This window comes from Lynx canadensis, chromosome A1 (genome assembly GCF_007474595.2).
Source record: "Lynx canadensis isolate LIC74 chromosome A1, mLynCan4.pri.v2, whole genome shotgun sequence".
NCBI lineage: Eukaryota > Metazoa > Chordata > Mammalia > Carnivora > Felidae > Lynx > Lynx canadensis.
The window spans coordinates 132,095,613-132,116,716 of record NC_044303.2 but is presented as its reverse complement, the minus strand read 5'-3'; the positions used below and the strand labels follow the sequence as shown (position 1 = coordinate 132,116,716).

Genomic DNA, 21,104 nt, shown 5'->3' with positions numbered 1-21,104 from the left:
TAGATTTTCTTTCTTAAAAAGGTACACTTGCCTATGGTCACTTAGAGGCTCAGAACTTGTTTCCCAGTATCATGACTCCCACTCAGGAGAGTGCTCATTCCTGTATATCATGCAGATTTCAGTAATAAAGTATTATAAAAGGGATCCAGGTGGCTCAGTCAGTTAAGTCCGACTTCAGCTCAGGTCATGATTTCACCATTCGTGAGTTCAAGCTCCACATTGGGCTCTGTGCTGACAGCTCAGAGCCTGGAGCCTGCTTCAGATTCTGTGTCTTCCTCCCTCTGACCTTCCTCCATTCATGTTCCGTCTCTCTCTCTCTCTCTCTCTCTCTCTCTCTCTCTCTCTCTCTCTCAAAAATAAATAAACATTAAACATTTTTTAAGGGGATGCAAATTTATTTCATGGTTATCTAGTGGAAGCCCAGTGCCCCCCTGCCCCCAACTCCTGCCACTCAAATAAATAATAAATTGGTTCCTAAATACAGGGAAGAAGGGAGTGTAGAGGTTGTGGTTCTTAGTTCCATTGATAACTTTCTGTTACTGCTCAGGATGTCTGATGGGGTCAGGGTAAAACACTGACCTATTGATTGTGAGTTCTCATGCCATATCCTTTAGTACTCCTGAGGGTTCCTTGAATCCTGCCTTGGTTCTTCAAGGTGGGGAGCTCTTGTACCAACTATCTTGACTAAGTTTTGTGTGTGTGTGTGTGTGTGTGTGTGCTTTTTCTTTTTGTTTTTGTTTTTAATGACAATAAAAATAGTGAGCCAGGAGAAAGCTAAGAATTTTTAATGTGCTTACATTAATTAGTTGTTCTGCTTTCATGAAACAGAGACATAAAGGGGAGGAGAGATAAATGTCATCAAAAAATAAAACCCAAAATTTATTTTTGTATGTTATGTTCTTTTTTGCTTCTGTTTGTATTTATTTCTATTATATTGTATATTTTTCAATGCATTTTATATACTTAGGGAATTAAAAGAAAATAATCTTTCATTTAAAACAAGAAAATAGTCTAAATGACAAATATATCAATTTTTTGACACAAATTAGAAAATGTGAGAGCAGGACTTGACATGGATGGGTACAATCATTGCAGTTTTATTATAATCAACAACCTGGAACCTGTACAGCGTTCTAAAATTGTGTTACCAGTGCTGTGAACAGGGAAAGATTGAACAATCAGTGTCTGATGAGGATTATACAATCTTATTGACTCACAATGTGTGTATGTGTATGTTTATGTGTGAAAATGCTTACTGTCTAGTGACACTACAATACTCTAGGAAACTTGTTAAGGTTTTATACTGTGTTTTAAACTTGCTGAGAAACTTTCCTTTGGAATTGTGTATGATAGTAGCAAATATTTGAAGACCTGTTTATATTAGAATATACAGAAAGTCAAGGTAAATTTTTACTATTTACAAAGGACCCAAGAAGTTCAAGAGTATGGATTTTTTTTCTCATTCTATTTTACCTAGTGTTATTTAATATTAATTAGCTATTTACCTGTAATTAGGAGGTGTTCCTCTACTCATACATCCCTTAATATTTTATGATATTCTTTTATTTCAGTCCAGAAAATAAATATATTTTGACAAATTTGGAGGTTTGGGGTTATTTTGATGGTTTGGTTTGGTTAAGAAAGTTTTATGAAAATAAGTAAATAAAATAAATAAATAAATAAATAAATAAATAAATAAATAAATAAATAAAAGAAAGAAAGTTTTATGTCATGGGTGCCTAGGTGTGGCTCAGTCGGTTGAGCATCCAACTTTGGCTCAGGTCATGATGTCACTGTTCCTGAGTTCAAGCCCCACGTTGAGCTCTCTGCTGTTAGTGCAAAGCCTGCTTCAGACCCTCACACCCTCTCTCTCAAAAATAAATACACATGAAAAAAGTTTTATGTTAAATTCATACTTGATATCATTTAAAGATGGTTGATACTGAACACTGCCCAGGAAAAAATGCCAAAATGAGATATTTGCATATTACCATAATTGTATTTGTTATTTCCTTTAGTAACTGCTGGAATCAGATTCAAGTAAATGACTTACACTGGTGGTTTCAGGGTTCATAAAGATAGGGCTTACATGAATCCATGGGGTAATTGAAATAAACCTCTGTTTGGCTCAAAATGTACTTTTTATAAGAAAACTACAAAAGATATTTGCAAAGTAGTTGATTAGAAGTCACAGCAGTGATTGGGAAATTTAGATGAATGGATCTAGGTTGGGAACTATCTAGTCAAGTATTTAAAAGCAGCTGGAGTAGCTACAAACCTGGTGACATATGCAGACAAAAATCTGGTATCTGACCCTGCAGGTACTACTGGACGGTTTTTTCTTATTATTACAGAGTTGTCTCTAAACACAGGATCATATCCTCCAACTTCTGTATGTCACACAAGAGACTGCCACTCTTGATGATCGTTAAAAAATTTAAGTGCTAAGGAGGCTTTTGCCTTCAATTTTTTACTCCAGTGTTTGTATCTTTTGCCAAGAAATTCCTGTTTTGCAGAAACTCAAATTCTTTTCCCTATGCCTGTGTACATTTCAATATCCTGTCTCAGAAAGACCTTCAATAAATAGAGGTGGAATAGTTTTAAGAATGGTAGTATAGAAACACTGAACTGTCTAAATCAAACTTTCATCTTCAGTGCTTGAATTCTCATACACTATTATCGTAAGCACTGCTAGTTCCTAAGGGTAGTAGCCAGGAAAAAAGATGTCTTAAATTCTGGGATTGTTTTGTTTTTATTAGAAGTAATTTCTCTATATAATCTAGTCAGTGGACTCCTTATCCATCATTCCTAAACGGAAGAGGTTATTGTTCCCATAGCTATGTATTTGCTTTGTTTCTTATAACTTTGGGAAGGGGCATGTTTACAGTAGTCATTCTGAGCTTATTATAGCTACAAAAAAAAAAAAAATCTCGAGCTAAAGCTAAAGTGACTAATATCAGATCAAGTCAATTTCAAAACAAAGAATGTTTCTAGAGATAAAGAGGGTTGCTTTAAAATGATAAAAGTGTTAATGAAGAGGACATATGAATACTAAGTGTTTATGAATACTAAGTGGTTATGCACCTAATAACAAATTTAAACTATATGAGACAAACCCTGATAGAACTACTACGGAAAATCCTTGTGGATAAACAAATTCACAAGTACAGTTGTAGATGTCAGTCAGTATGCCTCTCTCAATAATTGATGGAACAGGTAGACAGTAAATCAGAAAGGATATAAGACTTGAATAACACTGTCAGCCAACTTGACCTTTTTAATATTTATAGAACACCTCACCCAACAACTGCAGAGTACACATTTTTTTCAGGTTCACACAGAATGTCTAGCTAGATAGACCTTATTCTGTGTTATAAAACAAGCCTTGATAGATTTTAAAGGGTTCACATTATGCAAAATATATTCTCTAGCCACAAGGAAATTAAATTAGAAATATAGTGACAGCTTCCTGGAAAATTCACTCAATATATGTAACCTAACACTTCTAAATAACCCACTGGGTCAAAGAAAAAATGCAAAAGGAAATTACAAAGTATTTTGAACTGAATGAATAAAAACACAATATTTATGGGATGCTCATAAAACAGTACCTAAAGGAAATTATAACACTAACTTCCTGTATTAGAAGGAAGAAATATCTCAAATTTATGACTTCACCTCTGCTTTAACACACTAGAAAAAGAAAAGTGAATGAAACCCAAAGTAAGCAGAAGAAAGATAATAAAAAAAAGATTGGAGATGAAATCACTGAAATGGAAAATAGGAAAACAATAGAGAAAATTAGTAAAACCAAAAGCTGGTTCTTTGAGATCTATAAAATTGAAAAATTGCTATCCAAACTGATCAGGTAAAAATCAAAACAAAAAAAAAAATCAAAACAAAAACAAAAGAAAAGAAATAAAAACAAAACAAAGAAACAATACCAGAAATGAAATAAGTGATAATACTACAGATTATACAGATAGTAAAATAAGGGAATATTGTGGAAAACCTTATGCCAATAAGTTGAACAACTTAGATTAAATAGACAATTAGTTGAAACATACAAACTATAAAAACTCTCTCAAAAAATGAACTGAATAGCCTGCATCTATTAAAGAAGTTAAATGGTTAGCTTAAAAACTTTCAACAAAGCAAACTCCATAGCTGAATGACTTCTCTCCTAATTCTTCCAGATGTTGAAGGAGAAATAATGCCATTTCTACATAAGATCTTAAAAATTGAATATGATGGAGAACTTTCCAACTCAATTTTTAAGACCAGCATTCCTCTGAGAAACTACAAGAAAAGTAGATTCCTATAAACACAGGCACAAACAGAATTTTAAGCAATTTTAGGCAATTAAAAGAACTTTAGCAAATCAAATCCAACAATATGTGAAAATGATAATATAACCAAGTGAAGTTTATCCCAATAGTATAAGATTTGTTTCACGTTCAAAAACAAGACAATGTAATTCATCATTTTTAACAGCTCTTTACAAAAGAACACGTAGATGATAATTACAGTATTTTAAATAATTCAAAGAAGTCCACTGTCTATTTCTGATAGTTTGATAGTAAACTAGGAAAAGAAGGGAACTTTATCAACTTCATAAAGGACATCAAAAAAAAAAAAAAAACAAACAAAACAAAACTGGAAGATGACATAATACCTAATGGTAAAAGACTGAATGTTTCCATAACATAAGGAACAAAGCAAAGATGTCTGCTCTTCCCACTTCTACTCAACTTCATCACTTTGTGGTGAAGATTCTAGCCACTACTCAACTTTGTGGTGAAGATTAAGCCAAGAAAAAGAAATCAAAGGCATCCAGATTGGAAAACAAAGAGTGAAAACTATTTGCAGGTGACATAGTTGTCTAGGTAGAAATCCTGTGAAATCTACCAAAGAAAACTTCTGGAACCTAATAACCTAAGAATGAAGTTTAGCAAAGTTGTAGAATATAAGATCAATCAATGGGCAAAAAATCAATTGTATTTCTGTATTGTAACAATAAACAATCAGAAACTGAAATGTTAAAAATACCTTTTATAATAGCATTAAAAATATGAAATATTTAGGGATAAACTGACTAAAAGATGCACAAGACTGAAGCATATAAAACATTGCTGAGGGAAATTAATGAATGAATCAAAAGATATACCATATTCATGGAATAGAAGATTAAATATTTTTAAGATGTCATTTCTCCCCCCTTGATTTATAGATTCAAACTAAACGCAATCAAAATTCTAGCAGGCTGTTTTAGAAACTGACAAGCCAATTTTATAATTTTACAAGCCAATGATAATATCTTCCAGAATTGTAGTATAGTATCACAACCAGGATTCTGACATTGGTAGAGTCAAGATACAGAATATTTGCATCACTCATATCACCTTTTTAATCTTTATTTTTTATTTATTTTTTCATATTGCCTTTTTAAAAGCCACACCCACTTCTCTTTTGTCCTTACTACCTTCTTAATTTCTGGCAACCAAAAATTTGCCATTTCTGTAATATTGTAATTTCAAAAATGTTTTATGAATGGATTCATATAGTATATAATCTTTTTAGATTTTTTTCAGCTAGCTGTAATTCTCTAGAGATTCACTGAGGTTGCTGCATATTTCAATAGTTTGTTTCTTTTAATTATCGAGTAGTGTTTTATCACATAGATATCCCATAGTTTGTTTAACTCTTCACCCACTGGAAGATATCTGACTTGTGTACCATTAGGGGCTATTACAAATAAAGCTGCTATTAACAGGATTTGGGTGAACAGAAATCTTCATTTCTATGAAATGAATACCCAGAAGTACAATTGTTGGGTTTTATGGTATTTGTATCTTTAGTTTCTTAATAAACTGCCAGACTGTTTTTCAGAGTGGCTATACTATTTTACTTCCCTACCAAAAATGTATGAATGACCCAGTTTCTCTGCAGCCTCACCAGAATTTGATATTGTCTTTTTTTTTTTTTTTTTTTTTTTTTTAACATTCTGATAGGGGCACCTGGGTGACTCAGTCAGTTAAGCATCCAACCTAGATTTCGGCTCAGGTCATGATCTCAGGGTTCTTGAGCTGGAGATCACGTCCGGCTCCATGCTGACATCCCAGAGCCTGCTTGAGAGTCTTTCTCCCTCTCTGTCTGTCCCTTCCCTGTTCATGCTCTCCCTCCAATAATAAATAAACTTAAAAAAAAAATTTTAGCATTCTGATAGGTGTGAAGTTATATCTCACTGTGATTTTAACTTACATTTCCCTGATTGCTATGATGTTAAACATCATCTCATTACTGTTGAATCCTTTATGTACTCTAGATTCTAGTCCTTTGTTGGATATCTGGTTTGCAAATACTTTCTCTTAATATGTTGCTTATCTTTCCATCCTCTTAATAGGTCTTGAACAGTGTAATAGTTTTTAATTTTCATAAAGTCCAATTTCTCAATTTTTCCTTTTTTAGATTACTTTTGGTGTCAAAGATAAGAACTCTTCCTATCTTTAGATCCCAAAGATGGTCCCCTTTACTTTTTTTTACAAGCTATCATACCACCCCCCAGGTAGTACATGTATGGTATTCCTTGGATACTCCCAGCTATCCCAAAACAAGAAAGGACAAAAAACAAATGGTTAAACTGGTTAGACTCTCCACCAGTTTATAAGAAAAAGGCAATTCCATCAATAGCCTTAAATCCAGGAACTCCCTACTGTCTTAATGCTTTTCTAGAGAGAAAAACAACCTTAGTTTGACAATAGTTAGGCTTCCAGTAGTCTGTGAGTCTTTAGCATGTGAAAATCTTTTTGAAAACTTACCTTTTGACTCTACCTCCTCCAAGTCCATGGTATATAATAACCATTCATTCTTGACAACCCCAGTGCAGCTCTCTCTGCCCACCGTCCTTCCCCATGCTTTAAAATCACCTTTTGCACTCTCCCCAAAAAGTTTTGTAGTCTTACATTTTCACTTTAAGTCCGTGATTCATTTTGAGTTGATTTTTGTAGAAGATGAGATATTTAGGACAAGTTTTATTATTTTTGCTTAAGATAAGCAATTATTAGGGCGCCTGGGTGGCTCGGTCGGTTAAGCATCTAACTTCGGCTCAGGTTAATATCTCACGGTTTGTGAGCTCAAGCCCCACATCAGGCTCTGTGCTGTCAGTTCAGAGCCTGCAGCTTGCTTTGGATTCTGTGTCTCCCTCTCTGTCTCTGCCCCTCCCCCACTCTTGCTCTGTCTCTCTCTGTCTCTCAAAAAATGAATAAGCGTTAAAAAAAAAAAGGGGGGGGGCGCCTGGGTGGCGCAGTCGGTTAAGCGTCCGACTTCAGCCAGGTCACGATCTCGCGGTCCGTGAGTTCCAGCCCCGCGTCGGGCTCTGGGCTGATGGCTCAGAGCCTGGAGCCTGTTTCCGATTCTGTGTCTCCCTCTCTCTCTGCCCCTCCCCCGTTCATGCTCTGTCTCTCTCTGTCCCAAAAATAAATAAACGTTAAAAAAAAAAAAAAAAGATAAGCAATTATTCTAGCACTCTTTGTTGGAAAGCTATCTTTCCTCCATTGAATTGCTGTTGTACTTTTTCCAAAAACCAGGTGGTCATATTTGTGTGGGTTTGTTTCTGAGTTCTCTCTTCTGTTCCCTTGATCTATGTGTCTGTTCTTCCACCACCGCCAACAGTCTTGATTAATGGTAGCTATATAATATGTCCTGAAATTGAGTAGACTTATTCTTCCCCCTTTATTCTTTTCCAGAAATATTTTAACTACTGTCTATTCTTCCCATATAGATTTTTAGAATAATTCTATGTCTAGAAAGAAATCTTGCTGAGATTTTGACATGAATGGCATTAAACATGTATATCAGTTTAGGGAGAATAGGTATCTTTACTATGTTGAGTCTCCAATACGAGAACTTAGTCTGTCTCTCCATTTATGTAGGTCTTTGACTTGTTTACATAGATTACTGTGTAGTTTTTGTGAGAAATAAGCCCCCTGACCCAATCAAAGGAGGGATGCAGAGACTGAGCACAGTGAAGAGAGGCTTCTTCTTGCGAGAGTGGGTGTCTGGTGGACAGGCACAACTGGGCGGTTACAGCAGGCAATTTATCTCCTAAATGGTGTATTTTGAATTTTGTTTCTGTGTATTTATTACCAGTGTGTAGAAAGGCAATACCTTTGTGTTTATTTCTCTTATATCCTTGCTGAACTCAATTATTTCATTTTTTATAGATTCCTTGATATTTTTTATGTAAACCATCATATCATCTACAAATGGGAATGGTTTTATTTTTCTCCTTTAATCAATAAGTCTTTATTTCTTGTTTTTTTTTCTTTTGTTGTTGTTTTATTGCCATACCTAAAACTTATAGTACTGTATTGAGAAAGAGTGGTGAGAGATGACTTTCTTACCTGGATTCTAATCCTAGACGGCAAAAGCACTTAAACTTTCACCATTAAGTGTAATGTTAGTTGTAAGTTTTATGTAGTTGCCTTTTATCAAGTTGAGAAAGATTCTCTCTATTCCCATTTTTTTTACAGTTTTTATTATAGAATGGTTGTCAGATTTTGCCAATTCTTCATTGATCAGTATGATATTATGATTTTTCCTTAGCTTGTTAATATGGTAGATTATATTAATTGATTTTTGAAAATTGAACCAGCCTTGTATCCATGAATTCTATTTGCTAATATTTTGTTAAGGATTTTTCCATCTGTATTCATGAAAGATGTTGGTCTGTAGTTTTCTTGCTTTGTACTATTTTAGTCTAATTTTGAAATCAGAGTAAGAGTTACATAGAGTATTGATAAAATTTCCTTCTCTTCTATTTTTGGATAAAATTGCATAAGATTTGTATGAAAGTAGTGTTTATTTTTCTTTAAATGTTTGGTAGAGTTCTTCAGTGAAGTTATCTGGGCCTGAAGATTTTTTTTAGAAGTTTTAAAGTTAGATATTCAATTTCCTCAATAGTTAAAGGGTTATTGACATTATCTACTTCCGTTAGGTGAGTTGTGGCATTTTGCTTTTTGAGAAAGGGGTCCATACTCTCCAAGTTGTCACATTTATTTTTGTAGGGTGTTCATAGCTTTCATTTATCTTTTTGATGTATATAGGGTCTGTAGTGGTAACCCTTTTTTCATTTCTGATATTGATGATTTGTGTCTTTTTTTCTTTCACATTTTTCCTAGAGATTTGTCAATTTTATTGAACCAGCTACTTGTTTCATTCTTTTTCTCTAATTTTTTGTTCTGTTTTCAATTTTATTAATTCTTGTGCTTTATTATTTTTCTTCCTTGTACTTGCTTTGGATTTATTTAGCTTTTTCCCCCTAGGCTCTTGAGATCAAAGTTAAGATATAATCAATTTGAAACTTTTCTTCATTTCTATCCTAAGCATTTAGTGCTATAAATTTTCCTCACAGCACTGCTTTAGCTGTGTTACACAAATTTTAATATATATCAGTTTCATTCAGTTAAGTGTGTTTTGTTTTCCTTGAGACTTCCTCTTTGCCCAGTGGATTATTTAAAAGTGTTGTTTTGTTTCCAACTGTTTAGAAATTGCCCTGTTATCTGTTACTGATTTCTCATTTGATTCCATTAAGGACAGAGACATAACTCTGTATGAGTTCAGTTCTTTTAAATTTGTTAAGATTTGTTTTATGACACAGGATATATTCTGTCTTGGTCTATGTTCTGTAGGTGCTTGAAAAAAATGTGTATTCTACTCTTGTTGCGTAGAGTGATTTTAAATCTTGTTTAGATTCTATTGTTTGATGGTTGTGGAGTTCTTCTGCATTCTTGCTGACTTTATGTGTAGTATTTATTAATTGTTGAGAGAATTGTAGATTTGTCTGTTTGTCCTTTAAGGTCTCTCAGTTTTGCTTCATGTATTTTTTAGCTCTATTGTTTGGTGCATCCACATTTAGGATATGTCTTATTGGTGAGTTGAAACTTTTATCATTATTTTGGCCCTTTCTCTCACTGGTAATTTTCTTTTTTCTGAAGTCTGTTTTATCTGATCTTAATACAGTCACTCTAGCTTTCCTTTGATAATGCTTGTTTGGCATATCCATTTCTATCCTTTTATTTTCAGTGTGTCTATATCTTTTTCTTTGAAGTGGGAGTCTTGTACGCAGTGTATAGGTGAATCATATTTTTCAATCAACTTTACCAACCACTTTCTTTTAATTGGTATTTTTTTACATTAATGTAATTTTTTATATGTTAGAGCTAATCCTACCACTTTTTATTTGTTTTCTGTTCACTCTGTTTTTCATTCTTCTTTTTTCATTCTTGTTTTTTTTTTTTTCTCTGCCTTCCTGTGGATTACTACTTGAACATTTTTTAGTTTTATCTATAGTGTCACTGGAACACCTATAGAATTGCATATAATTTTTCTGTAGTGTCAAAGACACATTGTGTCCATAGTGGTTTTTTTTTTTTTTATTTTTCTATGATATTTTATATGGCATTTTTAGTGGTTGCTCTAGGTATTAGATTATATATACATAATTTACCACAATCTACTGGTATTGTCTTTTTACCAGGACAAGCAGAGTAGAAACCGTGCCTCCCTTTATGTCCCTTTACCCTCTTTCCTTTACAATACACTTGTCCTAAATATATTCTCTACATACATTTAAAACCTCATGAAACAATGGTGTAGTTTTTGCTTCCACAATCAAACATAATTTAGGAACTCAAGAGAAGGAAAGCCTTTTGTACTCAGGTTTTTGCTTATTCTATTCTTTCTTCTTGATGTTCCAGTGTTCCTTCTTTTATCATTTCCTTTCCATTTAAGGAATTTTCTTTAGCCATTCTTCTAGGGTCTGTCTGCTGGTGACGAATCCTTTTACTTTTTCCTTATCTGAGAATGTCTTAATTTCTCCTTCATTCCTGAATAATATTTTTACTGGGTAGAGGATTCCAGGTTGACATTTCTTTCAGCATTTAAAAAATGGCCACTTCTTTCTGTCTTCCATGCTTTCTAATAAGAAATCTGCTTTCATTCTAATTGTTTCATTCATATAAGTAATACATTATTTTTCTCTGGCTGTTTTCAAGATTTTTTTTTCATTAGTTTTCAAAAGTTTAAGTTTCATATCTCGATATGGATTTCAAGTACTTTTTAAGCCCCTCCTTCTTTATACTCTTTATGTCTCCAGTGACACAAATATTGTATCTTGTGTTACTATCCCACAGATCCCCAAGTCTCATTCCTTTTCTTTAAATCTGTTTCTTCTCCATTGCTCAGATTGGGTGATTTCTATTGTTCTGTTTTCCCATTCAGTGATATTTCTATTCAGTGCTTTGCATTCTGCTATTGAGCCCATCCACTGAGTGTTTTAATTCCATTTATTGTCATTTTAGTTCTAAAATTTTTATTTGGTTCTTTGGATTTTGTCCCATTTTGGGGGGCTTTCATATTTTTTTCACTTCTTTCAAGCATTTTGTTTCTTAGAAACATTTTTATGATGACTACTTTAAAATCTTTTTTAGATTATTTTAAAAATAATCTCATTGTGGTGTTGTTATATTGATTGTTTCATTTTTCATTCAATTTAAGATCTCTGGACTTTGATGAGTTCTTTTCAACCAAAATTTGGACATGTTTATATTGTATTATGAAACGTTGGCTTTCCTTAAACCTTGTCTTTTATATGATTTTCTTTGGTACCACCCCAGAAGAGAAAGTGACTTTTTATTGCCAGGGGGAGACAGAGGTTCTGTTTCCTCACTTAGGTTCTGCCAACACTCAAAGTGGTCATGGCTTCTTGTTACTGCTGGGTGAGGGGATGAGTTCCAGCTCCCCATTGGTATCCCATGGTGGGAGTGGTCTTGTTACTTACTACTGGGTGATGATGAGTGCCCCGACTTTCTTAGATATATTCTGACATCATTTCAGCATAGATGGGAGGGGTACCTCATTACTACTGGCTGGCAGCAGAAGTCAAGGCTTCCCAAGTGGTCTTTATTGACACTATTAGTGGAGATCTCTTTACTGGGTAGTGATAAAGGTCCTGGTTACCTACTTAGACTACTCATGCTGAGGAATTGGGAGATCTTATCACAGCTTGGTAAGGGGGAATGTCTAGGTTCCTCACTCAGAGTCTGCTGACATGGGTGGGGGTTGTGCCAGTTTTTTCTGTGGTGTTCGGCTTGAGTAAGGGCAGTTGTTACCTACAACCTATCTGTCACTAGGCTGTCTCTGTTTTGGTCTTTAGGCTAGAGAAATCTTTTTATCTGTACCTGTATTGACATTGCCAAAGCTGCCAGCTTCTTCAGCTCCAAGTCTGGGCTAAAGGAAGCAAGAATTCCACAGAACTCACTCCTGTGTCTTTCTCTGGATTTCAAGATCCATAGCTAGTCTGTCTTGTTTCTACTTTAAAGTTGTTGTTGTTTTTAAGTTTACTTATTTATTTTGAGAGAGAGAGCACAAGCAGGGGAGGAGCAGAAAGAGAGAGAATCCCAAGCAGGCTTCGCACTGCTAGCTCATAGCCTGACAGATGGCTCAAATCCATGAACTGTGAGATCATGACCTGAGCCGAATTCAAGAGTCGGGCACTCAACCGACTGATCCACCCAGGGACCCCTACTTTTCAGTTTTTATGTTTGTTTTTACAATGTCTGGTATTTTTAGTTGAACTTACTGGGAGAAATAGGAAAAGTACACTTGCTCCTCTTCCCAGAAGCAGAAGTCCAACTTACTTTTTTTCTGTGCAACTGATTTTTGACAAATATGAAATAAGTTGCAAAATATTATACATGCCACTGTGTTTATATGCCATATAAAATATCACTTATCCATCTTTCAAAAAAGAGAAAAACTTGGGACTTATTTGTAACTATTTTGTATAAGTGATTGTATGTGCATATTTGGTTGTATGGAGAGCAAGCTTAACAGAAAACACACCAAATTGTGTATTTCAGAAACAAGTTAGAGAGTAGTATATATTCTTTCCTTCTAGGGTACCAATGACATAAATATTATTAGATTTCTTTACAGTCCTGTGATCTTAACATCCTAGAATACCATAATCCTCATTTTGTTTGAAAAAGAAAATTTTAAACACCTGTATTTGAGGGGTACCAGGTTAGCTCAGTCAGTATATCATGCAACTCTTGATCTCAGGGTTATGGGTTCAAGCCCCGTCAGGCTAGGCATGGAGCCTACTTTAAAAAATAAAAAAAAAAAAAAAGCTGTATTTGATTGTATTGTTTTGTTTTTTAAGACCTGAAATAGTACCCACCAACTGTTGACATTGATTCGGTGTAGGAATTAGCAGTGAGTACTTGAATTTTTTTTTTTTAATTTTTTTTTTTTCAACGTTTATTTATTTTTGGGACAGAGAGAGACAGAGCATGAACGGGGGAGGGGCAGAGAGAGAGGGAGACACAGAATCGGAAACAGGCTCCAGGCTCTGAGCCATCAGCCCAGAGCCTGACGCGGGGCTCGAACTCACAGACCGCAAGATCGTGACCTGGCTGAAGTCGGACGCTTAACCGACTGCGCCACCCAGGCACCCCTTGAATTTTTTATTTAATGTACCTAGTAGTAGTTGAAATTTTTATAAAAAGCATGTAATATTTTTATAAGCTTCTCAATAAATAAAAATAATCAGTGGACCTTGAGGGTATTAAGCTAAGTGAAATAAGTCAGAGAAGGACAAGTACTATATGATTTCACTTATATGTGAAATCTAAAAAAGAAACAAACACATAAAAAAGCCAAGTTCAGAGATAAAGGAAAAAGATTTGTGGTTGTTAGAGGCAGGTGATAAGGCTGGTCAAGGAGTACCGGGGTGCCTGGCTGGCTCAGTGGATAGAATATGGACACTTGATCTCATGGTTGTAGGTTTGAGTCTCATGTTGGGTGGAGAGATTATTTAAAAACAAAATATTTAAAAAATAAATAAAAGAGCTACAAACTTCCAGTTATAAATAAGTCATGGGGTTGTAATGTATAGCATGTTGACTGTAGTTAATAGTACTGTATTGTATGTTTGAAAGTTGCTAAGAGGGTAGATCCTAAAAGTCCTCATCACAAGAAAAAAATGTTGTTGGTATGTATGTAACATGGTGACAGATGTTAACTCGACTTACAGCAAATATTTTGGAATGTGTACAAATATCAAACCATTATGTTGTATGCCTGAAAATAAACAATGTTATATGTCAATTTATACCTCAATTTGAAAAACAAGAAAGGAGAAACTGTTACAAGAGAAGTGCAGTATCCTAACCAATAAAATTCATCAACCAGTAACCAAAGTGGAAAAACTGTATACATACCATATTAGTGTACAGATTCATGGTGTCCTGATTCTTTCCCCTCAATACACAGGAGTAAATGAAGAAGAGGAGAAGAAAAAAGCAAAAAGCAAAGAGAAAATCAAGTTGAAAAAAAAAAGAAAAAGGTATTTTTTTAACATCATTGTTTTTTAAAAGCAGGACTGTGAATCCCAGATGGATTATAAAATTTAATATTTTGTGTGTAGTCCAGTTAATTTAACACTAATTCTTTCCTTAATGGGGATCAGATATTCAGTTGTTTCAGTAAAATAACAGTCCTTGAGGAATCAAAACTAAAGTCAATACTCAGCCACCTTGAATTTTTTTTCTTGGAGCAAATTAAGGTATAAATAAATAATAGCCCCCCCCCTTCTTTTATGTATTCTATTTGTGTTCTAGAATTTAGAGTTTAAAACATCAGCCACACTTTTAATTGGATGATGTCTAAATTCTTTACATATATATTTTGTCCTCATTATGTATAAAGTTGGGGCTTAAGTATTTGTATTCTCAAAATATCATTGCAATGGCTACAAAGTTATTAATAGGATTTACGTACCCACTTATTCTAAAAATTCATTCAGGTCTTTCAGAACCCACATCAGCCACCAATGAATTTTTAGTATCAGCTCTTTTAACAACTAACTGGTTAAAGCAATTGATCACAAGAATTAAGAAGCAGCTTCTTTTATGGTTAACAAGTACAGTTTCATATATACTAGAATAAACGTATATATACAGATATCTTTTAAGGTATTTGACAATAATAATGTCTGACTTGGACCCTAGTTCTCTAATAGAGTAAGTTCTGAAAATCAGGTGTTACTTCATAGAGCATTTAATACATACCTTTCAACACCTCAGCTACTTCATAATTTAGAAAAGTTCATTTTCTCTCAAGTGTTGGGAGTCAAATAATATTTAACATAAAAGCTAATAGGAAGATAGAGGTCAGTGTATTTTATAGTCGGACTAATGTATTGTTGAATCATTTGCATTAGCACAGCAAGGATTGTGTATAGACAAAATAAAATTATCTGTTTTCTTCCAAATTCTAAGATACTTGTTTTATTGTAACAGATTATTTATTTGAGCCTCTCTACTTTGGGTCTCACAGACCTCAGACAGGGCCTGAAATTAAATGAACTTTTCTAGTCATACTCAGCAGAGATTTTGCCACCTCTTGGAGTTGTTATGTGCAAGTCTAACACCGGGCCTTAAAAATTAAAATCCAGGACCAAAAAAGCCAAAGAAAAATGTACAAACAAGCTCTACTCAGAATCCAGAGGTCAAGTAGGGTCTTTAAAACAGGAAAACAGGCAAGAGTTGACAATAACAGAGATGAAGAGGGAATAAGAGAATACATGAGAAAATAAGACCAGGAAACAGCCAGAAGTCTAAGTAAGACAAAATGGAGAAAGAAATACAGCATTACAGAAATGAGGGAAAACTCGGAGTTTCTAAACAAGAAATTCAGTCAAGTAATTCATGAGAATCACTGACAGACACAGACTTGAAGTCTCATGCATTTATTTCTTGCTTACTGTAGGTCTGTGTCAGGTTTTCTTAGTTTGGGCTTTAACTTCTAACGGTTAGCTCACTACTACCTTTTTAGAAAGCTGTCTTTTTTCGGGCGCCTGAGTGACTCAGTCGGTTAAGCAACTGACTTCAGCTCAGGTCATGATCTTGCAGTTTGTGCGTTTGAGCCCCTCATTGGTCTCTGGGCTGACAGCTCAGAGCCTGGAACCTGCTTCCAATTCTGTGTCTCCCTCTTTCTCTGCCACTCCCCTGCTCACGCTCTGTCTTTCAAAACTGAATAAACATTAAAAACAAAAAAAAAAAAGTGTCTTTTTATTTTTTATTTTTAATTGACTCAGTTTCTGTCTTCTGACACATTTAGAGTTTGGGTGTGGGGAGATTGTTGTATACCTACTTATATAAGATCTTAAGAGATGGCTTTTCTGTTTTTTGTTACTTTTCTCTTTTTTAATACTAGAGGAAGGAATTGCGTAGTTTTTTTCCAAATCTAGTATTAGAGGAATATTAGAAAATAAAGAATAATGATAAATCATCTTCATTTACTTGTATGCATTTATTTATTTATTTATTTATTTTTTTAATTAATTTATTTTTTTTTTCCAACGTTTATTTATTTTTGGGACAGAGAGAGACAGAGCATGAACGGGGGAGGGGCAGAGAGAGAGGGAGACACAGAATCGGAAACAGGCTCCAGGCTCTGAGCCATCAGCCCAGAGCCCGACGCGGGGCTGGAACTCACGGACCGTGAGATCGTGACCTGGCTGAAGTCGGACGCTTAACCGACTGTGCCACCCAGGCGCCCCTACTTGTATGCATTTAAAACATCTCTTTTTGTAACTAGTGAAAATTACTTTGGAATGCAAGTGCTCATCTGTATCACTTGAACAGGAATTTAACAGAAGTCCTTTTATTTAGCTAATTTTCAGCTTTCACCCATTTTTACCAAGGTACACATATAGCCCTTTTTACATAATTGCATCCTTTTGTAGCTCTTTTAAGAGAATATGCTAACAAGTTATTGTGTATGTAAATGAATTGTATATATGATAAAGGCTTGGTAAATACCACTTTGTTTAGCTTATAAGATTTTGAAGGGTACAACAGGATGAAAAGCTGAAAATCACAGAAAAATTACTGCATCCTTACTGAGTTTAAAACTTAATACTAGAGTTGAGCAAAATAGAGTTATTTGTTTTGTCAGCTTCTATGACCAAGGAGCAAAAATTCTGAAGTCTGTATTTTAAGAGAATACAAATATATAAAGCACATTTCGAGTTTCTTTGTTTATACCCCACTTTGCTCCAAGAATGATTTCAGGCAGTTAAATCCCATTTAAATTTAGCTATTAGCCATAAATGCAGTTATCAGTCAGTCTCTATTATTGCCCATAGGTCTTATTCATCCAGTTCCACTGAAGAGGACACTTCAAAACAAAAGAAACAAAAATATCAGAAGAAAGAAAAGAAAAAAGAAAAAAAGAATAAGTCAAAAAGGGGGAAACACCACAAAAAGGAAAAAAAGAAGAGAAAAAAGGAAAAGCATTCTTCCACCCCTAATCCTTCTGAGATCTGCAAAAAGTAACTGAATCTTCAGCCTAAGCCATTAAATTTTAAAATTTGGTTTTAGAAATTATTTGACCTTCCTTGGAATTTGCTATATAATCATGCTTTGCAATAAATCACAGCCTTTTCCATATAGACATTTTTTTCGTATATGGGACCATTGTCTTCTGGCAATAGATTTTTAATGTGCTGACTCTAAAGTATTGAATCAGTCTTACTACTTGATAGCCACACCCCAAATATAGATATTTATACATACAAAACACATCATTTTTGGTATTCATGACTGTGTCTGACTAGTGTTGTTACTTTATAAGTTGATTGTAAATGGCTTTACTCCAGTCAACACAGGTAATCTACCTAGCAGTTAATGAGTATTGCTCAATCAAGTGTCCACCTTCCAGTGATAAAATGAGGTAGGGGATAATGTTTTGCTCTTGACTCTGAAAAATTTAATAGCTTTATTTCCTATGGTAATGTATAAAAATAGTGAAGTTTTTCACTGTCATTTTTAAATCTTGAAACTTTTTTGGATGTCATAGGAAATGAAGCTGCTTCACTGGTCTTAACTAGGACATTTTAAGCGAATGGTATTGGCAAGAAGATAATGAAAATACTTATAAGGAAGTTTTACTGTTACATGAAATGCAGAGTGTCTAGTACCTGCCTCCTCTGTTATTGTAACAATTAAAATTCTCTTCCTCTTTTAAAAAGACAAGCGTAGTCCAGCCTCTCAGAGTCTTGCAGAGATGATGCTGTGTTGGGTAGAATATTTAGGATAGACTCCTGGGTTGTTTTACAAATGTGCCATATTGGCATCTCTTAAAGTGATACCTCAAACACAGAACTTTTTAATTAGGAGGATGACAGCTAAATCATTATTAGAACTGATTTTTATTGTATTCTGTATGTAAATTTTATGAAGCTTGTTTCTATGAGTAATGTGGAAATTTTTTATAAATGTGAACATATATATTTATTTGTCTAAAATAATTTGTAGTTTTGAAGCAGGTTTCACACTGAATTTATGGTTTCAAAAATGACCAGTTTGGGGTGTTTCTCTCTTTTACTTCATTCTTAGACCTTAAGAGCAGTGACAAAAATTTAGGGTTAAGAATTTTATTCTGTACTTTTTAAAATATAAGAGCCAGGGAGTTGCATCATGAAAGCCTTTATATAACAATGAAAATTTTATATGAGTAAGCATTTTCAAGCATATATCAGTAGATATAAATGTTTCTTACACTTAATTTCACAATGATCAGTGTTACTTACTTTGCTTGATATTTGGATATCCCTTACGCCCAGTGAGTTAAGCACTTAGCAGCATCAAACATCAATCACTTATCATGACACAGCACCAAAGATTGCATGTACTCACTGTGGTGCAGTTATAAATTTTCAGATTACTAACCTACAGACATGGCGTCAGGCAAATTCATTATGGTGAAACCAGGTAAGTACATGTAACCTCACAAGCTGGAAAAATGTACTGATTCTTTCTTCATCCAGCTCCCCTTGCTCACATGACCTCACTCACACTGGGGGAGCTCACAGCTCCTCGTAATATCTGCTTACCATGCTGAGATCTAGGGAAGCTACACCCACATCCCTCTTCTAGCTTTATAGCTGAGGAAGCTTTCACTCTTCTAGCTTTTCCATCACCTAATTTCATCATATGGCCTCTTCAGAAAGAAACTCTTTTGTTTAAATAGTTTAGTCAGGTGTTGAGAGAGAAACATAGAGTTATTAAGTTATTACATTTTTAACTGTTTGTTTGGCCTTTGCTGTATTTTCAGTATTTTTTTAGCTGTATTTTCTGAAAATACGGTTCTTTCATTATCATAATGAAAAAAAATAAAAAACTTAAAAATGATAGGAAAATGCTGCATGCACAAGGATGGCCTCATCCCATTTTAACATGGTTAAAAATGCTAATAATTATAGTGAAACAAAAGTAATCTAAAGTTATTTGTGAGTTTTATTTCTGTTAATCGTAGAGATTATAAATTGGCTCATTAGATTTGTTTTCTGAATGGGAACACAATTGATAATGGTCCAAAAGAGTTACATAAAATTCAGCACCATTAACTAATACAGTGTGCAAATTAAAAAATTTTATTGCTCAGTAATTTTCTCCCCTAGATACATTCTTGGAATTATTCTTGAGTAAATTCCCCATAGTATGAGAATAGTTTATAAAACCTGTCATCTGAATAAAATTTATTTCTTTTTACTGGTTTTCTTGTAAAGTGATCTTGTTGGGATTGGATATAAATCTCACTAATAAATTTTAGGAGAAAATTAGTGAGATTTTCTATGAGGCAGTATGTACGTAGCAGAAGGAAAACTGAACTTAATAGTAAAAATCCAAAAAGTCCTGGCCTTTCTAACTACCTTCGTGACTTTCAACTAAATTATTTAGCTTCTCTGGGCCTTGGTGTATTTGATCTGTAATATATTATACCCAATTATCTCTGAGAACCCTTCCAGTCCTTAATGTAGATGATTATCAATATGTTAGTATAATTCAAGTAATATTATTCATTTTAGAAATTGCTGTAGGTAGGCAGGTAGCATTCTGTATTGGTAAAGGTTGAATTTATTAATATACCTGTTAAACACATTCAACTTCTTTAAGCAGGTAATTGATATTTGGTTTACATTCTTAGCAACCAGTGTATGTCTTTTTGATCAGATGCATATAGATTTTATGTTTAGATTTGTATCTGTAACCTGATTGTCTAAATACTCAGGCTATTGCTTTTGGGCTGATGGATCCACTCCCCACAAAATTCCCTGTTTCTTTTCTCCGTATCCTCTTTTGACGAAAATCTCTCAGAGGTATCCCTAGTTCTTGCCCCTAATGTACATCTGTTCACAGCTTTGGTTCTCTGAGGCCAAAACATCAATAAATAAGGAATAAAACAATTTTATGTGTCTATATTTACGGTTCACTCCGTCTAAAATTATATAACCCTAGGTCACTTTCATTTTAACTAGATTGAAGAGTTATTAATAATGTTGATGAAAATGTCATTGCTTCCTTTCTTCAGCAAACATTGACTGAGTGCCTGGCATAGCAAACGCTCTGCTAAGTACTGGGGATACAGAGATTAATAAGACTCACTTGCTTCCCTGAAGGGGTTCATAGTTTAGTTGGTGGGAGAAACAACAGAACACATCAGTGTATAATAAATCCAGTGATTGACCTGAACATGCGTTCATGAAAACACAGAAGGATACTTAACTTAGTCTGGAGAAGTGAGAAAAGGCTACCTAAAGAAATGATGGCTGACTTGGATTTTGATGGAGACTGAAGATAGAACTCATGGCATTTACGGACGAGTGGGTACTGTGAACAAAGATCACAGTAAAAAAAACTTGAGTTGTGTGTGTGTCAAGAATTACAAGCATTATGTAAGGCAGGATGTGGTAAGAATTGAGACTACCATTCTAGGTTCTCAGGAACAAGAGAACGAAGTCTTATGTTCCGTGTTTGGAAGCTTGAACTTTAATCTGTAAGCAATGAGACACCATGAGAGAGTTTTAAGGAAAGATATGGCCTTTATTGGGGTTTGGTTTCATCCACTTCGAAATCCTATTAAACAATTTTTTTCAAAGATGAAATTGCTCTCATAAGAAGACCGCATAGAAAATAATTTGAGCCTCTTATGTCCTGTTATTTCTACTCTTCTTCTAGACCCACTTTTCTTTCTAA

The 21,104-nt window shown here is 34.3% G+C and overlaps 1 protein-coding gene across 1 annotated transcript in view; it reads left to right on the top strand.

Annotated features, from left to right (window-relative positions):
• Positions 1–19,714, top strand: part of SREK1IP1 (SREK1 interacting protein 1) — a 44,180-nt gene extending 24,466 nt beyond the window's left edge. Inside the window, exons 4-5 of the mRNA XM_030321932.2 lie at positions 14,335–14,407; positions 17,213–19,714. Coding sequence (XP_030177792.1) covers positions 14,335–14,407; positions 17,213–17,402 — 263 coding nt within the window. The 3' untranslated portion in view covers positions 17,403–19,714. The remainder of the gene's footprint in view (positions 1–14,334; positions 14,408–17,212) is intronic.
• Positions 19,715–21,104: the final 1,390 nt, after the last annotated feature.